General features: G+C 41.3%; 1 protein-coding gene across 2 annotated transcripts in view; it reads left to right on the top strand.

The window, feature by feature from the left end:
* Window positions 1-14,699, top strand: part of LOC138266457 (uncharacterized) — a 167,151-nt gene that overhangs the window by 134,163 nt on the left and 18,289 nt on the right. Inside the window, exons 3-5 of one of the 2 annotated variants that reach the window (XM_069215264.1) lie at window positions 810-864; window positions 946-1,048; window positions 8,147-8,286. In XM_069215264.1, coding sequence (XP_069071365.1) covers window positions 810-864; window positions 946-1,048; window positions 8,147-8,286 — 298 coding nt within the window. Of the gene's footprint in view, window positions 1-809; window positions 865-945; window positions 1,049-8,143; window positions 8,287-14,699 lie in introns of both variants that reach the window. The other variant, XM_069215263.1, reaches the window with a different exon arrangement.

The following is a 14,699-nucleotide window of genomic DNA, read 5'->3' as shown; positions in this document are numbered from 1 at the left end:
TGTATGCAAAGTTTGAGTGACTTATAATGGCATTGAAGCCGGAAGACGCAAGTTCGAATTGTAGCTTTTGCTGCTTACTGAAAAAGTGTGACCACCCTGGACAAAGCGTAATCTCCCTGCACATTGCTAATCTTGTAGCATAAGAAGGACTCAAGGAACGGACTGACCATTAGCATGCTGGTTAGCTCCACACGTAGGGCTCTATTGTTGACATGTTTCGGCAGTGGATACTAGTGTATTGGCCTTCTTCAGAACCTTCTGCACATCTGAATTGGGTGAATCATTTCAGTGCCTGACCTTAAGGGACACGATCAGGGAGTGCTTTTATTGTGCTTTTTATTTTTATTTGTGCTTTTATTCACATTAATTGCTTTCTATTCATGACCTGGACACACAGTATAAACATCTGCTGCTGATATTTTCTCACATTTTTGCTCCACAGAATGAATGGTACAAGGTGTACAAAGTTAAGGGCATGATTCATGCCCTTTACTTTATAAGGATAGCAAAGTGAACGGTTAAATTGTTGGGCATAGAAGCGGTGACGTATGGCCCTGAAGACATTCTGTTCATATAATGGGAGTGGTGCATGTAAGAAGTGCTGTTGAACTCTTAGGCACTGTTGATAAGCTGAACGTTATGGCGTTGCTGGCATGATTAGCACGGGTGTTGAATTTATGGTGCTATGTGATTGTTGCCCATCAGGATCACATATTTTGTGAACCCTAAGCAGACTGATAAATTTCAGTAGTGCTTTCTTTTTTCGAAAACCCTACATCATATTATTTTTTCTCTTCCACCCCCTTAAGGCGACGGCTGTGTCCAAAACGAACCCCAAGTTCCACCGTGCTGGGCGAGCAGGAGGTAAGTGGCGACCGCGCTTGTGCCAAGACCATTGCACATTTCGGTGGTGTGGCCCTCATTTTACCATGTTCTGTGTTCCAGAGTGGGATCCAGAATGGGGCCGTGGACATCAACGAGCTACAGCTAGTGGTGCCGGGGCAGGAGAACCAGAATAACAACCACTCCGTTGGTCGCAACACAGAGGGTGAGTTGGGCGAAAGTTAGTGTGGCGGGCTAGTTTGCGATAGAACACTTTATTTTATCTTACCTTACGTTATCTTACCTTATGTTATTTTATCTTAGGCTATGTTATGTCATCTTATCTTACGTTATGTTCCCTTATGTTATTTTATCTTATGGGGTCTGATCTTATGTTATTTTATCTTATCTTACATTATCTTAACTTATGTTATTTTATCTTATCTTATGTTATTTTATCTTATCTTATGTTATTTTATCTTATCCTACATTATCTTACCTTATGTTATTTTATCTTATCTTATGTTATTTTATCTTATCTTACCTTATGTTATTTTATCTTATGTTATCTTATCTTATGTTATTTTATCTTATCCTAAATTACCTTACCTTATGTTATTTTATCTTATCTTATGTTATTTTATCTTATCTTATGTTATTTTATCTTATCCTACATTATCTTACCTTATGTTATTTTATCTTATCTTATGTTATTTTATCTTATCTTACCTTATGTTATTTTATCTTATGTTATCTTATCTTATGTTATTTTATCTTATCCTAAATTACCTTACCTTATGTTATTTTATCTTATGTTATTTTATCTTATCTTACCTTATGTTATTTTATCTTATGTTATCTTATCTTATGTTATTTTATCTTATCCTAAATTACGTTACCTTATGTTATTTTATCTTATGTTATTTTATTTTCTTATGTTATTTTATCTTACGTTATCTTACCTTATGTTATTTTATCTTATGTTATTTTATTTTATCTTATGTTATTTTATCTTACATTATCTTACCCTATGTTATTTTATCTTATGTTATGTTATTTTATCTTATCCTACATTATCTTACCTTATGTTATTTTATCTTATGTTATGTTATCTTATGTAGATTAGTATGGCGCAGCTCATCACCCGCGAGGGTGTCCAGGCATCAAAATATTGATAGATTCAATCCACATTACACAATGCTATTTTCCTAACCTTAAACAAACTATAATTATATGTTTAAAAGAGTTTGTGTGAGAGCTCACTCTCCTGTTAAGCTTCAAATTGAGCATCCTAGCAGAAAGCATGAAAGGGAAACAGGTCTCTGTAGACAGCAGTTAGAGGTTTTAACATAGCAGGACTCTCACAGTCACTGATGGTAAAATGCCGGCTTTAAAAAATCATTAGCTGAGTTCTTAGCAGCTCAGTGTCCTTACTAATTTAGACCGGTAACTTTTGGCAGATGCCTTACCATGTAAAATTTCTTGTTTCATCCCACTGCAGTTTTTATCTTTTTATTTTAGCTTACACTTAAATTGCTTCCAGGGGTTGTTATGAAAAATTCATATTTTTAGTCCCTCCTCCCGAAACCTTTTCCATCCTCCATTCCCAACCAAAAAGCTAAAAATTTCAAAGAATGAAACGCAGATGAGGTGACGTTTTAGGGGAGTTTTGTGTAGTCATTATTATCATTATTGTAAAACATGCATTGGCAAAGCTAATACGTCTCGCCTTTGGGACCTGTTGCCTTTGACATTGCCTTTGGGGAATACTGTATGGCATAAGCAATAGTCTGTGCAGCATGGCCAAAAGTAAAAACAAACAAAAAACAAAAAAAGGTGCAATGAAGGGGAATAGCACTTTGGGCAGATGTTAAATGTCCACGGTCTTTTGTGTGCCAACAATAACAGGGCAGATGAAAGATGCCATGGTGCCTGTTAGTGATTGTGAATAGGGCACTGGGGCATCTGCCTGCTGCCTTGGTCCTCCTTGTAACACCAACCAAGGACGACGATGGAAGACTAGGAGAGCCAAGAAGTGCCATCTACCCCAGTCCGCTCTCACCTTCAAATAAATGACGATGGAGAACCACCGAAAGGTTCCGTGACGCCAAGATCAGAAGTGTGAACAAGACACAGGAGCGGGTTGTTGGCTGCCCTGGTCTTCCCTCACAGTCAATCTTAATTGCACATTGCTCATTCTCGCGTTTGTGCATCTGCATGTCTGGTTCATGCCATGCTCTCTTTCTATGTGCAGAAGTATTGACACGTATTTAGTTAGAACCAGAGCACATGGGTGAGCTAAAAACTCATCAAATTTGAGAATTGACTCTGCAGTTTTCTTCTGTAAAGTGATCACAACATTTGCTATGGGTCTGGGGTTTTGGGGGCCAGGCATAGATTTCAGTGGGTATGCCCACCTTACACTTTACTTAACATTGAAACTAAAGTGATTGCGATATGTTTTTTTTTCCGGCAGTAGACTTTTTCCCAATTTAGTTGGGCTCCACTAAGGGTAATACAATTTAACATGACCTTTGCTCTTTTTAGTTATACAGTATTTTATTACATAGGGCACATATGTGTGTTGACCCGCTTGTTCTGTTTCACCTCTCGACCATCCATCCAAATTTGACCCGCGTAGTCAAAGAAATGCCATGACCAGTTGGCTCGGGTGCAATGGCAGGCTGGCTGAGGCGTGCTGCCGAAGGCCGCCCCCAGCACCCAGCCTGTAGTGAGGTGAATGGTATAGGCAAATTAAAAACATAGATTTTAGTTTATCATAAGAAAAACCCAAATATTTACAGAAAATCCTAGTTTCTCTGTGTATGCATTGCAAGAGCCTCCGTCTGTTGAGAAGCAGTCCTTTGGCCTTTAATGTCTATGACATTACGAATATATGGAGGATCTTTATGGTGTGAACCTAGTCCAAAGGTAGCAGAGCACTGTACAGGGTCTAAGGCAATTACCCAGTTAATATGTGATAGGAGGGGTAGCAAGTCTGTTACGTCATCATAACACAGGTGATTCTTCAGGACTTTCCTAAAGGGAAGCTGGATTAGGGCAGCCTCATGTAGATGTAGACATTCTCCCAACTTCCAGATGCATGGATGGAGAATGCTTGTGGCCTTGTTTTTGCACTTTGTCTTTAGTGTGATGGTGTCCTGGCTATGGGACTGCCTAGAGATCTCCTGCTTCTCAGCCATGTATGAAGGATTGCAGGTCATGATCTCTTTGTAGATGATGCTGCTGGTTATGAGGATGGTGCCAGCTGGCGAGGTGAGACAGTAGAGTTCCTTCATGGTGGGGCAGATAGTCATATTTCTTCATCCTTAAGCATGCGGGGAGTTCCTGGGGGTGGGAAGGCGGTGTGGAGTTTCCAGATGCAAGAGTACAAGGACTTTGAATGGCAGTTCTGATGTAGTTGTCTGGGAGGAATAGTTTAATTTAAGTAAAGAGAGGTGGTATCAGGCCATCTTGGTTTTCTTTGCAGTATGTGCATGAGATTTATGTCCAAGGTGGCAAGTCATGTGGTGTTGTGGGTGTCAATTGTTGTGTGAAAGTTGGGGTTTGAATGCATCCAAGCTCATGTTGTTGAGTTTGGTTTGGACTAGTTGTTGTTCTTGGCAAATAGGAGAACTTCTGTTTTAGTTGGGTTGAGCTTCATGTGGGTGCCGAACATCCAGGTCTGGATGAGGTGTAGGCAGTGCTTGATGTGTTTGATGTCTGGATTCAAGGAGACTTTCAAATATACTGATGTATTGTTGGCATACTGGTGAAGTTTGATGGTGTTGTCTGTTAGTCGAGAAACTACAGGTTGACTGTTGGCGGTCAGTGTCATTGCAGCTGTGAACTTGAAGCAATCTTTATAATCGATATACAGAGATGGCCTCTGAAAGGGCAGGACCAGTGACATCACCATCCATAATTACATTTATGATGCCATCAGTAAAACCATGTGCCAGGCTAGGAACAATGCAATAGATGAGATATGAGATCATCTAATGTATTTCACCATATCTGCGAGTTTCTGTGGTTTTTAGGTTTTGGCATTGTAACCAAAACTTACTTTTAGCTGACGTTTTAAGGGGATTTAATGTTTTTTTACTACTAACGTTAAGTTACTGATCTTAGTTTTTCACCATAACACCACTTAACATATATATTTTTTTAAACAGAGAATGTATACGCATGGACATGGGCTACTTAATATTATGTTTCATATAATGGCTCTTTCAACATTTACATGTTACTTGGTCTTAGGCTGTGTGTCATTTGCCTGTGGCCACATCCCTTTATGTCATTGTTTGATCTTATTACAATGTCACTGGTTAAGGAAGCTTCAGTGGATCTTCAGATCCCTTCTCTCTGGGTCAGGAGCACCCTCTCAAGGTTGAAGCCAGGCAGCCTCCTGTCAGAGCCAAGGCTATGTTGACTGCACAGAGTGATTGCTGACATTGGAGATAATTCAAACACTTCAGCTAAAAGTGTGTACATTCTGTAAACAGGCAAAGCGTCCTCCTTGAAGGCCACATCTGGGTGAGTCCCAGCCTGTGATGCCCACGTTGCTGTTGTCAGTCTCGAAAACCACGTAGTACTTTGGTTTGGGCATCGGAAAGCAGCCCAGATATAGTACATATACTCTCTGTCTCTCATGAGTGCCCAGACCACAGTGGCCTGAGGTCTCCTAGCAGGAAAACAGCTGGAAAAGTTTGGGAAGATTGCATCATTTGACCCTGGCTTGTCTAAGACAACTTATTTTATTTTAACTTTGACTTATATTAGAGTGGCTTTGTATAGATCAGACCTAGCCAAGAAGGGCTTTGAAAAGGCGCGAGATCACAAGCTGTGGCTTGCAGTTTATAGAAGCATGGATGGGCGTTCATAAAGTCTCAGGGGTGATTGCATGTGTACAAGCAAACATGTATTTTCTGAGGGGAGCAGACGCGTATTTTCTGAGTGCAGTGGGAGAGGGCTCAGTGGAAGGCCAGAGATGTTTATGTGCCTGTGCATGCAGATACTTGTGATGGGAGAGGAGAATGATTTTAGGCTTGATCCAGAAGTTCAGGTGAGTCAGGACCAGTTGCAGATGAAGGGAAGTTTCTTCTAGGGGCTGTGAGGGCATTAGGGGGAAGTCTTGTTTTCTTATTTCCAACCTTGGGGAGCTCCAGTTTCACAATGTGTGTGCTATTGTTTTCTCTCTCCTCACCTTTGGGATCTGCAGTGAAGAAGGCCTATTTTTTACCTTGTCTTGGGGAACAGTAGCAGAGACATCCTCTTTCCGCACATTAGGAATCTCTGAATTGACCAGGTGTGTTTTCAGAAGTAACTAATTATCAAGGGATAGTGATGCAATGAGTGGAGTGGGATGTCCGGAGATTGGTCCCGCCTAATATTAATTATTAAAACATAAACTGGCAATCGGGATGAGAGGGTTTCCACTGGTTAACTAAGGGTTAATCAGTGGGTACCCACCAAGATTGAATGTGTGGGTTTCATAACATATTAAGAGACAAACCCTCACCCACTAATCTAAGTGGCATGCTTCACCATTGGGTTTGCCTCACGTCCGTAAGACATTTTTAGGGTACAGATGGGCTCCTAAAGCCTTGGATGGAATTTAATGTAACTCCTATTCATGTTATTAGGATCTAATGTAAAGTAAAAAATCCCTACAGAAAGACCATACATTGTGTATTAGCAGATTCTATGGGGATATTAAAAACAAAGATATTGGAGATGTTAAGGATATTTATTAATCTTCTATTCCTCTTGATCGACATGTTTCAACTATTTTTCTAGCCCTGATGTGGTCTTAGGATAACATTATCTGGGCAAATGTTTCACCTCATTAGTTCCACTTTGCCACCCAATTGCAGAAACATGTAACACAAAGGTGATCAGTCCACCTTTGTGAAGGGCCTTGACCTGCTCTGCACCACGTGTTGCTGTATTTTTAGTAACTTTTGATCCGCTTGTTGAATTCTACAGATTATGCAGCAGATGACGCATTATGTGACTAATGCGGCAAATCCTAAGCGTTATACACCAGTCGCACAATTGCATAATTCCAGTGGCCTTGACTTAAAGTAATGAGTAATCAGCAGTCTGGGATAAACATTTTGTTTATGGATTAGCTGCTGTTTTACTCCAGACTGCAGCCCTTGAAAGTTACAGGGGCCAATTGTCAGACTGGTAGGTGACACTCTAAGGCAGGGGTCTCCAACCTTTTCATTGATGAGAGCTACTTATATTAATTGAAAATCACCCAGAGCAACTAATATTATTATATTTGTAATAGTGATCACATCAAACAAGGTTAGATTAGTGGTCACCACAGGGGTGGCGGGCGGGATGGGTCAGGGCGAGGGGTTAAAAAAAGCAAACATTTAAAAAAAAAACACTTACCTTCCTGGGCAGACGCGTTCGTCTCCCCTCCATCCTCGTCCTCTTCTTGGCTGCACACAGGCTCCCAGCCAATCACGACGCTGCTCTCACCAGCATGACAGCAGCATTGTGATTGATCTGAGGGGCCTGCTGCGGCGCTCAGACTGGGAGTGGGAGCCTGGGCATGTTCTCCACTCGGCTGTGCAATACAGCCGGGTAGAGAACATGCAAAGTGCGCATGTCTGTTTGGCCAGCCAAACAGACATGCGCACTTTGTGTCCACATACCCCTCCACAAACTCTCCTCTGGCCCTCTTCAGCTGAGCCCCGTCCCCTTACTCCCAGGAAAAATAAAATGATAATAACATAGCGTTATTGTCATTTTATTTTTCCTTTTTCTATAATCCAGTGGGGCAACGCTCCTCCGCCTTAGCGGAGGAGCCACCCCTGGTAATATATAAAGGCCATAGCTGCAATTCCAGTGCCACCAAGGTGTTAACATTGGTAATAAGTCTCTTGAATGCCACATGATTTATTATCCAAATGTAAACTTTAAATGTAATTTTGGAAATTCAACCCTCTTTCTCCAAACATCAGCCTATGTGTTCTGAAAATATATACATTTTCATCCAAAATCACTTTTTAATGCTGGTATAAATAAATTAAATTCTACTTAGCAAAAGTTTCTGATGTAGTAAGCTGGGCTGCACACAGGAGAGCTACTTTCAGGTAGCTGGAGAGTTACCAGTGGCTCATGAGCTACTTATTGGAAAAGCCTTGTCCAAGGCATTTCTCACAGGGCAGGAGGCAGTGAACATAAAGGAGAGAAAGGGACTGGTGGGCCAGAGACTGGGAAGAAAGAAACCCCACACACAGGAATAGCATCCTATCCCTCCCCTGTCACCTCAAACATGTTCTCTTTGTTTCTTTTCTCTCAGTAGAGTACGTTGGGGAGCAAAGTGACCTCCGCCCTGTGATGGCGCCTACGCCCTCCATGGCTGAATCCGGAAGTGACGAGGTCTTTGTGATTTCAGCAGGGCATGGTGCCAGGGACTTCGACTTTACCTCCTATCCTGTCCAGGTTGGTATTGATGTTGTCATCCTCTCTGGTTATGTGATCTGTGTGCCTCACCAACCTCTGTAGAGTTGAACAGAGAGTTTTAGTTGCAGTCACATGTTCTGATGAGGTGGAGAGCTGCATGCCTTCTCTGGCTGCATAGCTTCTCCTGCAACACATATTTCATTATAACCTTAGAGCCCGCCGTAGCGGGGTATACTGGCCATTAAAGGGCCGCTCCAGTGTTAACAAGGGAGCAGGACTTTAATTGCCGGTATAGCCCAGGTACGAAGGGCTGTAAGGCTATTAGAATATTCTGCCACTAGGTGGCAGAATGTTCTAATAAATAAAACAAAGACCTCACAGAGCCAGAGTGAATTAAAATCCCCTCTTGCTCAGTGGTGCCTCTGTACACTGTTCTTGCTGCGAACAAAGATCATTGGAATATTAATGCTCAGGCTTTTACCAGCCATTAGAAGCCCGGAGCACTCCATTGTCTCCAATGACGCTCCCAACATTGCAATGTTCTAATATTTCTTAAAAGGACAAGAGACACATTTAGTGAAATCATCGTAACTTATGACTTTCTTAAGAGGCATTGACTTGTTCTTAAATTGTACCTGATGGGGGTAAGTGCTAAGTTCATTTGTAACTTGCTACTGTCCTAATGGACAAATTAGGCATATGGAATACACCAAAAAGACACCTGAATCTGTTTCCATAGCCCTAGGTTTGCATATTTTGTGTGTTAATGTAAAACAGCCCAGTTTAGAAAATGTACATGTTCCTAAACTAGAATTCCTATCTTCTTCCATTTGAAAATATTGTTCCCATGTCTTTTCAACCTCCAACTCTCTGAAGACTCGGTTCATTTGTGCTCCTTTTTCCATCATTTACAGCTGGACATTGAAGCTGTAACTTAAGGGTGCAGATTCATGCAAATGTACTGAAATATGTCTGTATGTATCACAAAGTTAAATGTGAGTGGGTTTGTACCACAGGTTTGAGGCATTTCCCTAACCCCTGCCCTGACACACACCATTGACAGCCCATAAGTGATAAATAAGTGACTTACTGAGTGCTTGAACTGCTCACATCTATGTAAGTTGGTCACTGTTAATTAACTAACTTACAGCAGCTATTTAACTTTCTTAAAGGCATTTAAAGTCAGATAAAGTTATCTTTAAATTGGAGCTAATGTGTTGATAAACTGCGTTAGCAATAGTACTACGCTCAAGCAGGCGAGGCTTTGGATCCAGGAATGTGGAGTTCTGGCTCCTTCATTACACAATGTGTGATTTGTGTCAGATGAAGTGAATAGCAGAGAGTGAGCTGTACATGTGCTCCCTGTGAGCCAGATGTGTTTAATTATATAAACTGCTGTTAACTGAGGCTGTCTTTACCCTTGGAGTGTTAGGGTCCATGGAACAGGAGCATCTTGAAGGCCCAGTAGCCAAGTACATGTGCATACTGAGCGGAGATGTTAGCAAGTAATACTACTGAAATTAATTTATAGATCTCCATCTCATACATGCTCAGGAGAGAAAATATCTTTGAAGAATACCTCAAAACTACTGACTAGAATGTTGGTGTTTCTTCAAAAGCCTCTACACCAGTGTAACCTATTGTGGCAAGTCACATTTGGTGGTGTTGGGTTAAGTAATCTTATGTTGTGCAATTCAGGGTTAGTCCATTGCAGTTTTCAATAGGAAAATAAAATAAAAATACTAATTTAGGAATGACTGGGTCCATGAACTCCCCCTTTCACTGTTTATGAAGGTTATATATTCAGCTTAGGTCAGTTTTAATTTGAAGGTTTGGTATAGAACTGTGAAGAAACAGCAACTGTTTATCCTCCCAAGTACCTGCCTGGGGGCAGGAGCTTGGCTGTAATGTTTTATACTATTGTGGAGAGGTAGTGTGTCCTTTCTGTCCCCCAACTTCTCTCTCACTCTCTAAACTGCTCTCTCTCTCGATATATACACATTGATCACACAGTTGCAGCCCCCACTGTGTAGTTAGTCAGATCAGAGTTTCCATAATGGGAGCATTGTTTTGTTTTGCTTATAACTTTGCTGTTTGACAAACCTGCTTGAAACTTTCCAGAGGTAGCTCCAACTCAGCCTCTTCCTGGAAAGATTTAACCTGACCCGTTAAGCGGGAAACAGGAACAAAGGTGGGGGTGGGGGTGGGAGGTGTCAATTGTTGGTTTCCATGTTAATTCTTTTAAGAAATGTTGCTCTCTGATACAGAATAAAATGGCAAAAACGTATTACAACAAATGTGGAAAAAAGTTAGAACCTTACTTGGAAAGCTTATTTTTCCTTATTTGGAATAAATCTGTTCAGCTGTTTTCAAGAAATGTAAAGTGGTGCTTGGGTTAAGCTTGAAGGGCTTAAAAAGTTAGGTATATCTGGGCAGTTGGTCCCATGGAACTACCACGGTACAGTAAATTAAAAAACAAAAAAATAGGCAGTGGGAGGTTTTTCCTCCCATCAGCCCTTTTGATACTGTGGGACTCTCCATGGTGGAGGTTGGCTAACTCATGAAAATTATGAGCCTTGGGGGATGGGGTCCCGGGGCCTTATGGAGGGTTAGAGTGGGGGGGCACTGCCCCTTAAATAAATGCTGCACTTTTCCCCTGGCCAACCCATAAATGCTTGGGCAGAACCTCTGCAAATTTGTGGCAATTTTTTTAAAAATGTTAAAAAAACATTTTTGGCCCTTAGGTACCCCACCACTAGGCTTAGGGGTCAGGGTATCTCTACCCTCCTACGTCTTTTTTCCGTTTTTTTAGTTTTTCTTCAGACAGAGTCCTAAAATGGCTGTCACCACTTCCTGGTTGAGGTGGTGGCAGCCAATCAGATCTCAGCAGGAGATCTGTTGGATTCGGGAACGTTCCGCGTCCCTAGATGTACAATTGTTTTGAATATTATTTGCTCAAAAATTACTGAACGGATTAACAACAAAACACAAAAGAACTCTTTCTGGACCAAGATCTAGACTTTCCAGGTGCAAACTAGGCAAAAAGTAACACTTTTATGGAAAGTTTCGTGGAAATTCATCAAACTGCACCAAATATTAGCAACATAAAAAACAATTTGCTATGGAAACAGAATACTGCCACTAGGTTATATATATATAAATATATATATATATATACATACACACACACACGTGGTACATACATAACAATTAAATTGTTCTGTGAAAAAGCACTTCTTTTTTTAAGACTCGCAGATATTTTGGAGTGTTATCGGGATCATGGATCAAACTTTTAATGGGGTTGTTCAAACTATAGAGAAATACTTTTTCTCGGGATCCTCTGTCGCTCCGAAGTATGTCTCTGTTCTGGTTTCTAACACGGTACTACTGACTTCTTGTAGCAGCTACAAGAAAACATTGGTGTTTGTGAATTAAGTTTGCAGCCCATTGAGGGATAGGCGTGACAGCGCTGACCTCTGCTGGTTATGCCTGTTACTGCAGCTATAACTGCAGCAGAAACCCCTTCACCTCCGGGCCTTTAAACCCTGCAAGTCAAAAAGACGGAGAAGTTTGTACTCGAGTAGGTACATCACTATCCGACCTGTTGCACTATCCAATCATATTAAAATGTGTGTCCATTTACACTATTTGTGGTGTTAACGTTGCACTTTTTATCCCTTGGATTGTATTGCAGAATATCAAGCACAACAATATTGAGAAACCAAAATAGCCTAGCCAGAACATCTAGGACCAAAATATACTGTAGTGAACATGGGGTTATGGAAGTAAATATGTAGTAATTATATTAACTCACGTCTGTGTACCTATGCAGGTAGCCAAGATACACATGTGAAGTTAAGAATAGGAAACATATACTTATCTACACGGTATTTTGGCCTTTAATATTCTGGAGCCGTGTTTTTGTAGCACAATATTTAAAACTCGACATTCTAGCTCCATAGTATCCCACATTGTAGAAGTACCATTTTACAATTTGCATCTTTGAAGAAGGATTCATGCAAAGCCTGCACATTGGTTACAGAAGTACATCTATATACCATATTTTAGTTATGAAGTTACCTTCCTTAAAAACATTGCTTACTCTGCAAGGTAATCACTTCGGAGCACTGAAAGAGGCAAAACAAAGTGCAAAAGGGGAGGGGGAGTGATGACTGAGGGGAGCTCTAGAATACATAATGTCCTGGTAATGTATGTAGAGTATGTGTGTCATCACAAGGTCTCGTTGGATGTAAAGATGCAGTGGTTGCCATTCAAGAGAAGGAGCCCTTGGCATTGAACTGATTACCCCCCAGAGCATAAGTTCTTCTTTTGAACCACAACGTTTTGGAGGCTTAACTTGTGGACGGGGTTTGGGTGGCTGCTGGTCACCAAATAGGGCATGAGCACTCTTGTAAGGGGGCAGCGCCATATTTACGAAAACATTATGGACGAAGCATTAAAGATTCCTCTATCACTTGCCATTCCTTGAATATTTGTAGAATATATACTACACACTTGTCCATCGTTGTGGAGCAACAAGCAAGGTTTTTGGAAAACTCAGTTCACAAGAAAAACATCAACCCTGCGAATGACAGATTTCATCAAAAGAAAAGCCTTCATTGTGTTTGATGTCCTCATTGGTTAGGAACTTTCCGGCAAATGCTTGTCCTTGGCATTCTGCATTGTTCTGACCACTGTGTGAGGCACTCCACTGCTTTCTGGCAGGCTGAAGGGGTTTAAGTACCACTCAATTAATTCATGCATCCATCACCAATCATTAAGTCTACAAGCATGACACTCACTCTCAATAATCAGTGCATCAAACAGGTTATTTTATTTAAGCAAAACTCATTGGCCATCAACACATAACCCATGGAGAGTAAAGAATGCATTTTGCAAAATCAGCTACCCATTGTTGGCTGAACAATAGAAAGAGTAAACCCTGAAATCCTAAAGTCAAGACAGGTTTTTAAAACAGCAATTTAAAAAGCAATAAATGTCTTCACTGAGACACCAAACGTAGACTAATATTATGAGATATTTGCTTCAATATGTTTACTATAAACTACAGGCAACCCAATAGCACAGCAACGAGTTCAACTTAATGCTTTCAATAAACCTTTTGTTCAAAAATAATGCATGGCCAGTTCTACAAAGCTGTTTTGTTGTCACAAATCATACAAATGGCAAAATCACTGGGTCTGAAACTGCAAAATGACTTTTTTGGATGTGCTAAACCCATTTTGTGAGTCAGGTGGTTAGCAGGGTTTGCATCAGATGGTTAGCAGGTTTGCATCAGATGCTTAGTAGGGTTTGCATCAGATGCTTAGCTGGGTTTGCATCAGATGGTTAGCTAGGTTTGCATCAGATGCTTAGCAGGGTTTGCATCAGATGGTTAGCAGGGTTTGCATCAGATGGATAGCTTGGTTTGCATCAGATGGTTAGCAAATGGTTAGCAGAGTTTGCATCAGATGGTTAGCAGGGTTTGCATCAGATGGTTAGCAGGGTTTGCATCAGATGGTTAGCAAATGGTTAGCAGGGTTTGCATCAGATGGTTAGCAGGATTTGCATCAGATGGTTAGCAGGGTTTGCAGCAGATGGTTAGCAGGTCTAGCATCAGATGGTTAGCAGGGTTTCCATCTGATGGTTAGCAAGGCTTGCATCAGATGGTTAGCAGGGTTTGTATCAGATGGTTAGCAAGGCTTGCATCAGATGGTTAGCAAGGTTTGCATCAGATGGTTAGCAAGGCTTGCATCAGATGGTTAGCAGGGTTTGCATCAGATGCTTAGCAGGGTTTGCATCAGATGGATAGCTTGGTTTGCATCAGATGGTTAGCGGGATGGTTAGCAGGGTTTGCATCAGATGGTTAGCAGGGTTTGCATCAGATGGTTAGCAGGGCTTGCATCAGATGGTTAGCAAATGGTTAGCAGGGTTTGCATCAGATGGTTAGCAGGATTTGCATCAGATGGTTAGCAGGGCTTGCATCAGATGGTTAGCAGGGCTTGCATCAGATGGTTAGCAGGGTTTGCATCAGATGGTTAGCAAGGTGTGCATCAGATGGTTAGCAGGGTTTGCATCAGATGGTTAGCAGGGTTTGCATCAGATGGTTATCTGGGTTTGCATCAGATGGTTAGCAGGGTTTGCATCAGATGGTTAGCAGGTTTGCATCAGATGCTTAGTAGGGTTTGCAGCAGATGCTTAGCAGGGTTTGTATCAGATGGTTAGCAGGGTTTGCATCAGATGGTTAGCAGGGTTTGCATCAGATGATTAGCAAGGCTTGCACCAGATGGTTAGCAGGGTTTGCATCAGATTGTTAGCAAGGCTTGCATCAGATGCTTAGCAGGGTTTGCATCAGATGCTTAGCAGGGTTTGCATCAGATGGACAGCTTGGTTTGCATCAGATGGTTAGCGGGATGGTTAGCAGGGTTTGCATCAGATGGTTAGCAGGGTTT

This window comes from Pleurodeles waltl, chromosome 11, assembly GCF_031143425.1.
Source record: "Pleurodeles waltl isolate 20211129_DDA chromosome 11, aPleWal1.hap1.20221129, whole genome shotgun sequence".
In the NCBI taxonomy this organism is placed as follows: Eukaryota; Metazoa; Chordata; class Amphibia; order Caudata; family Salamandridae; genus Pleurodeles; species Pleurodeles waltl.
The sequence above is the reverse complement of the archived record's forward strand: the minus strand, read 5'-3'. Positions and strand labels throughout refer to the sequence as shown.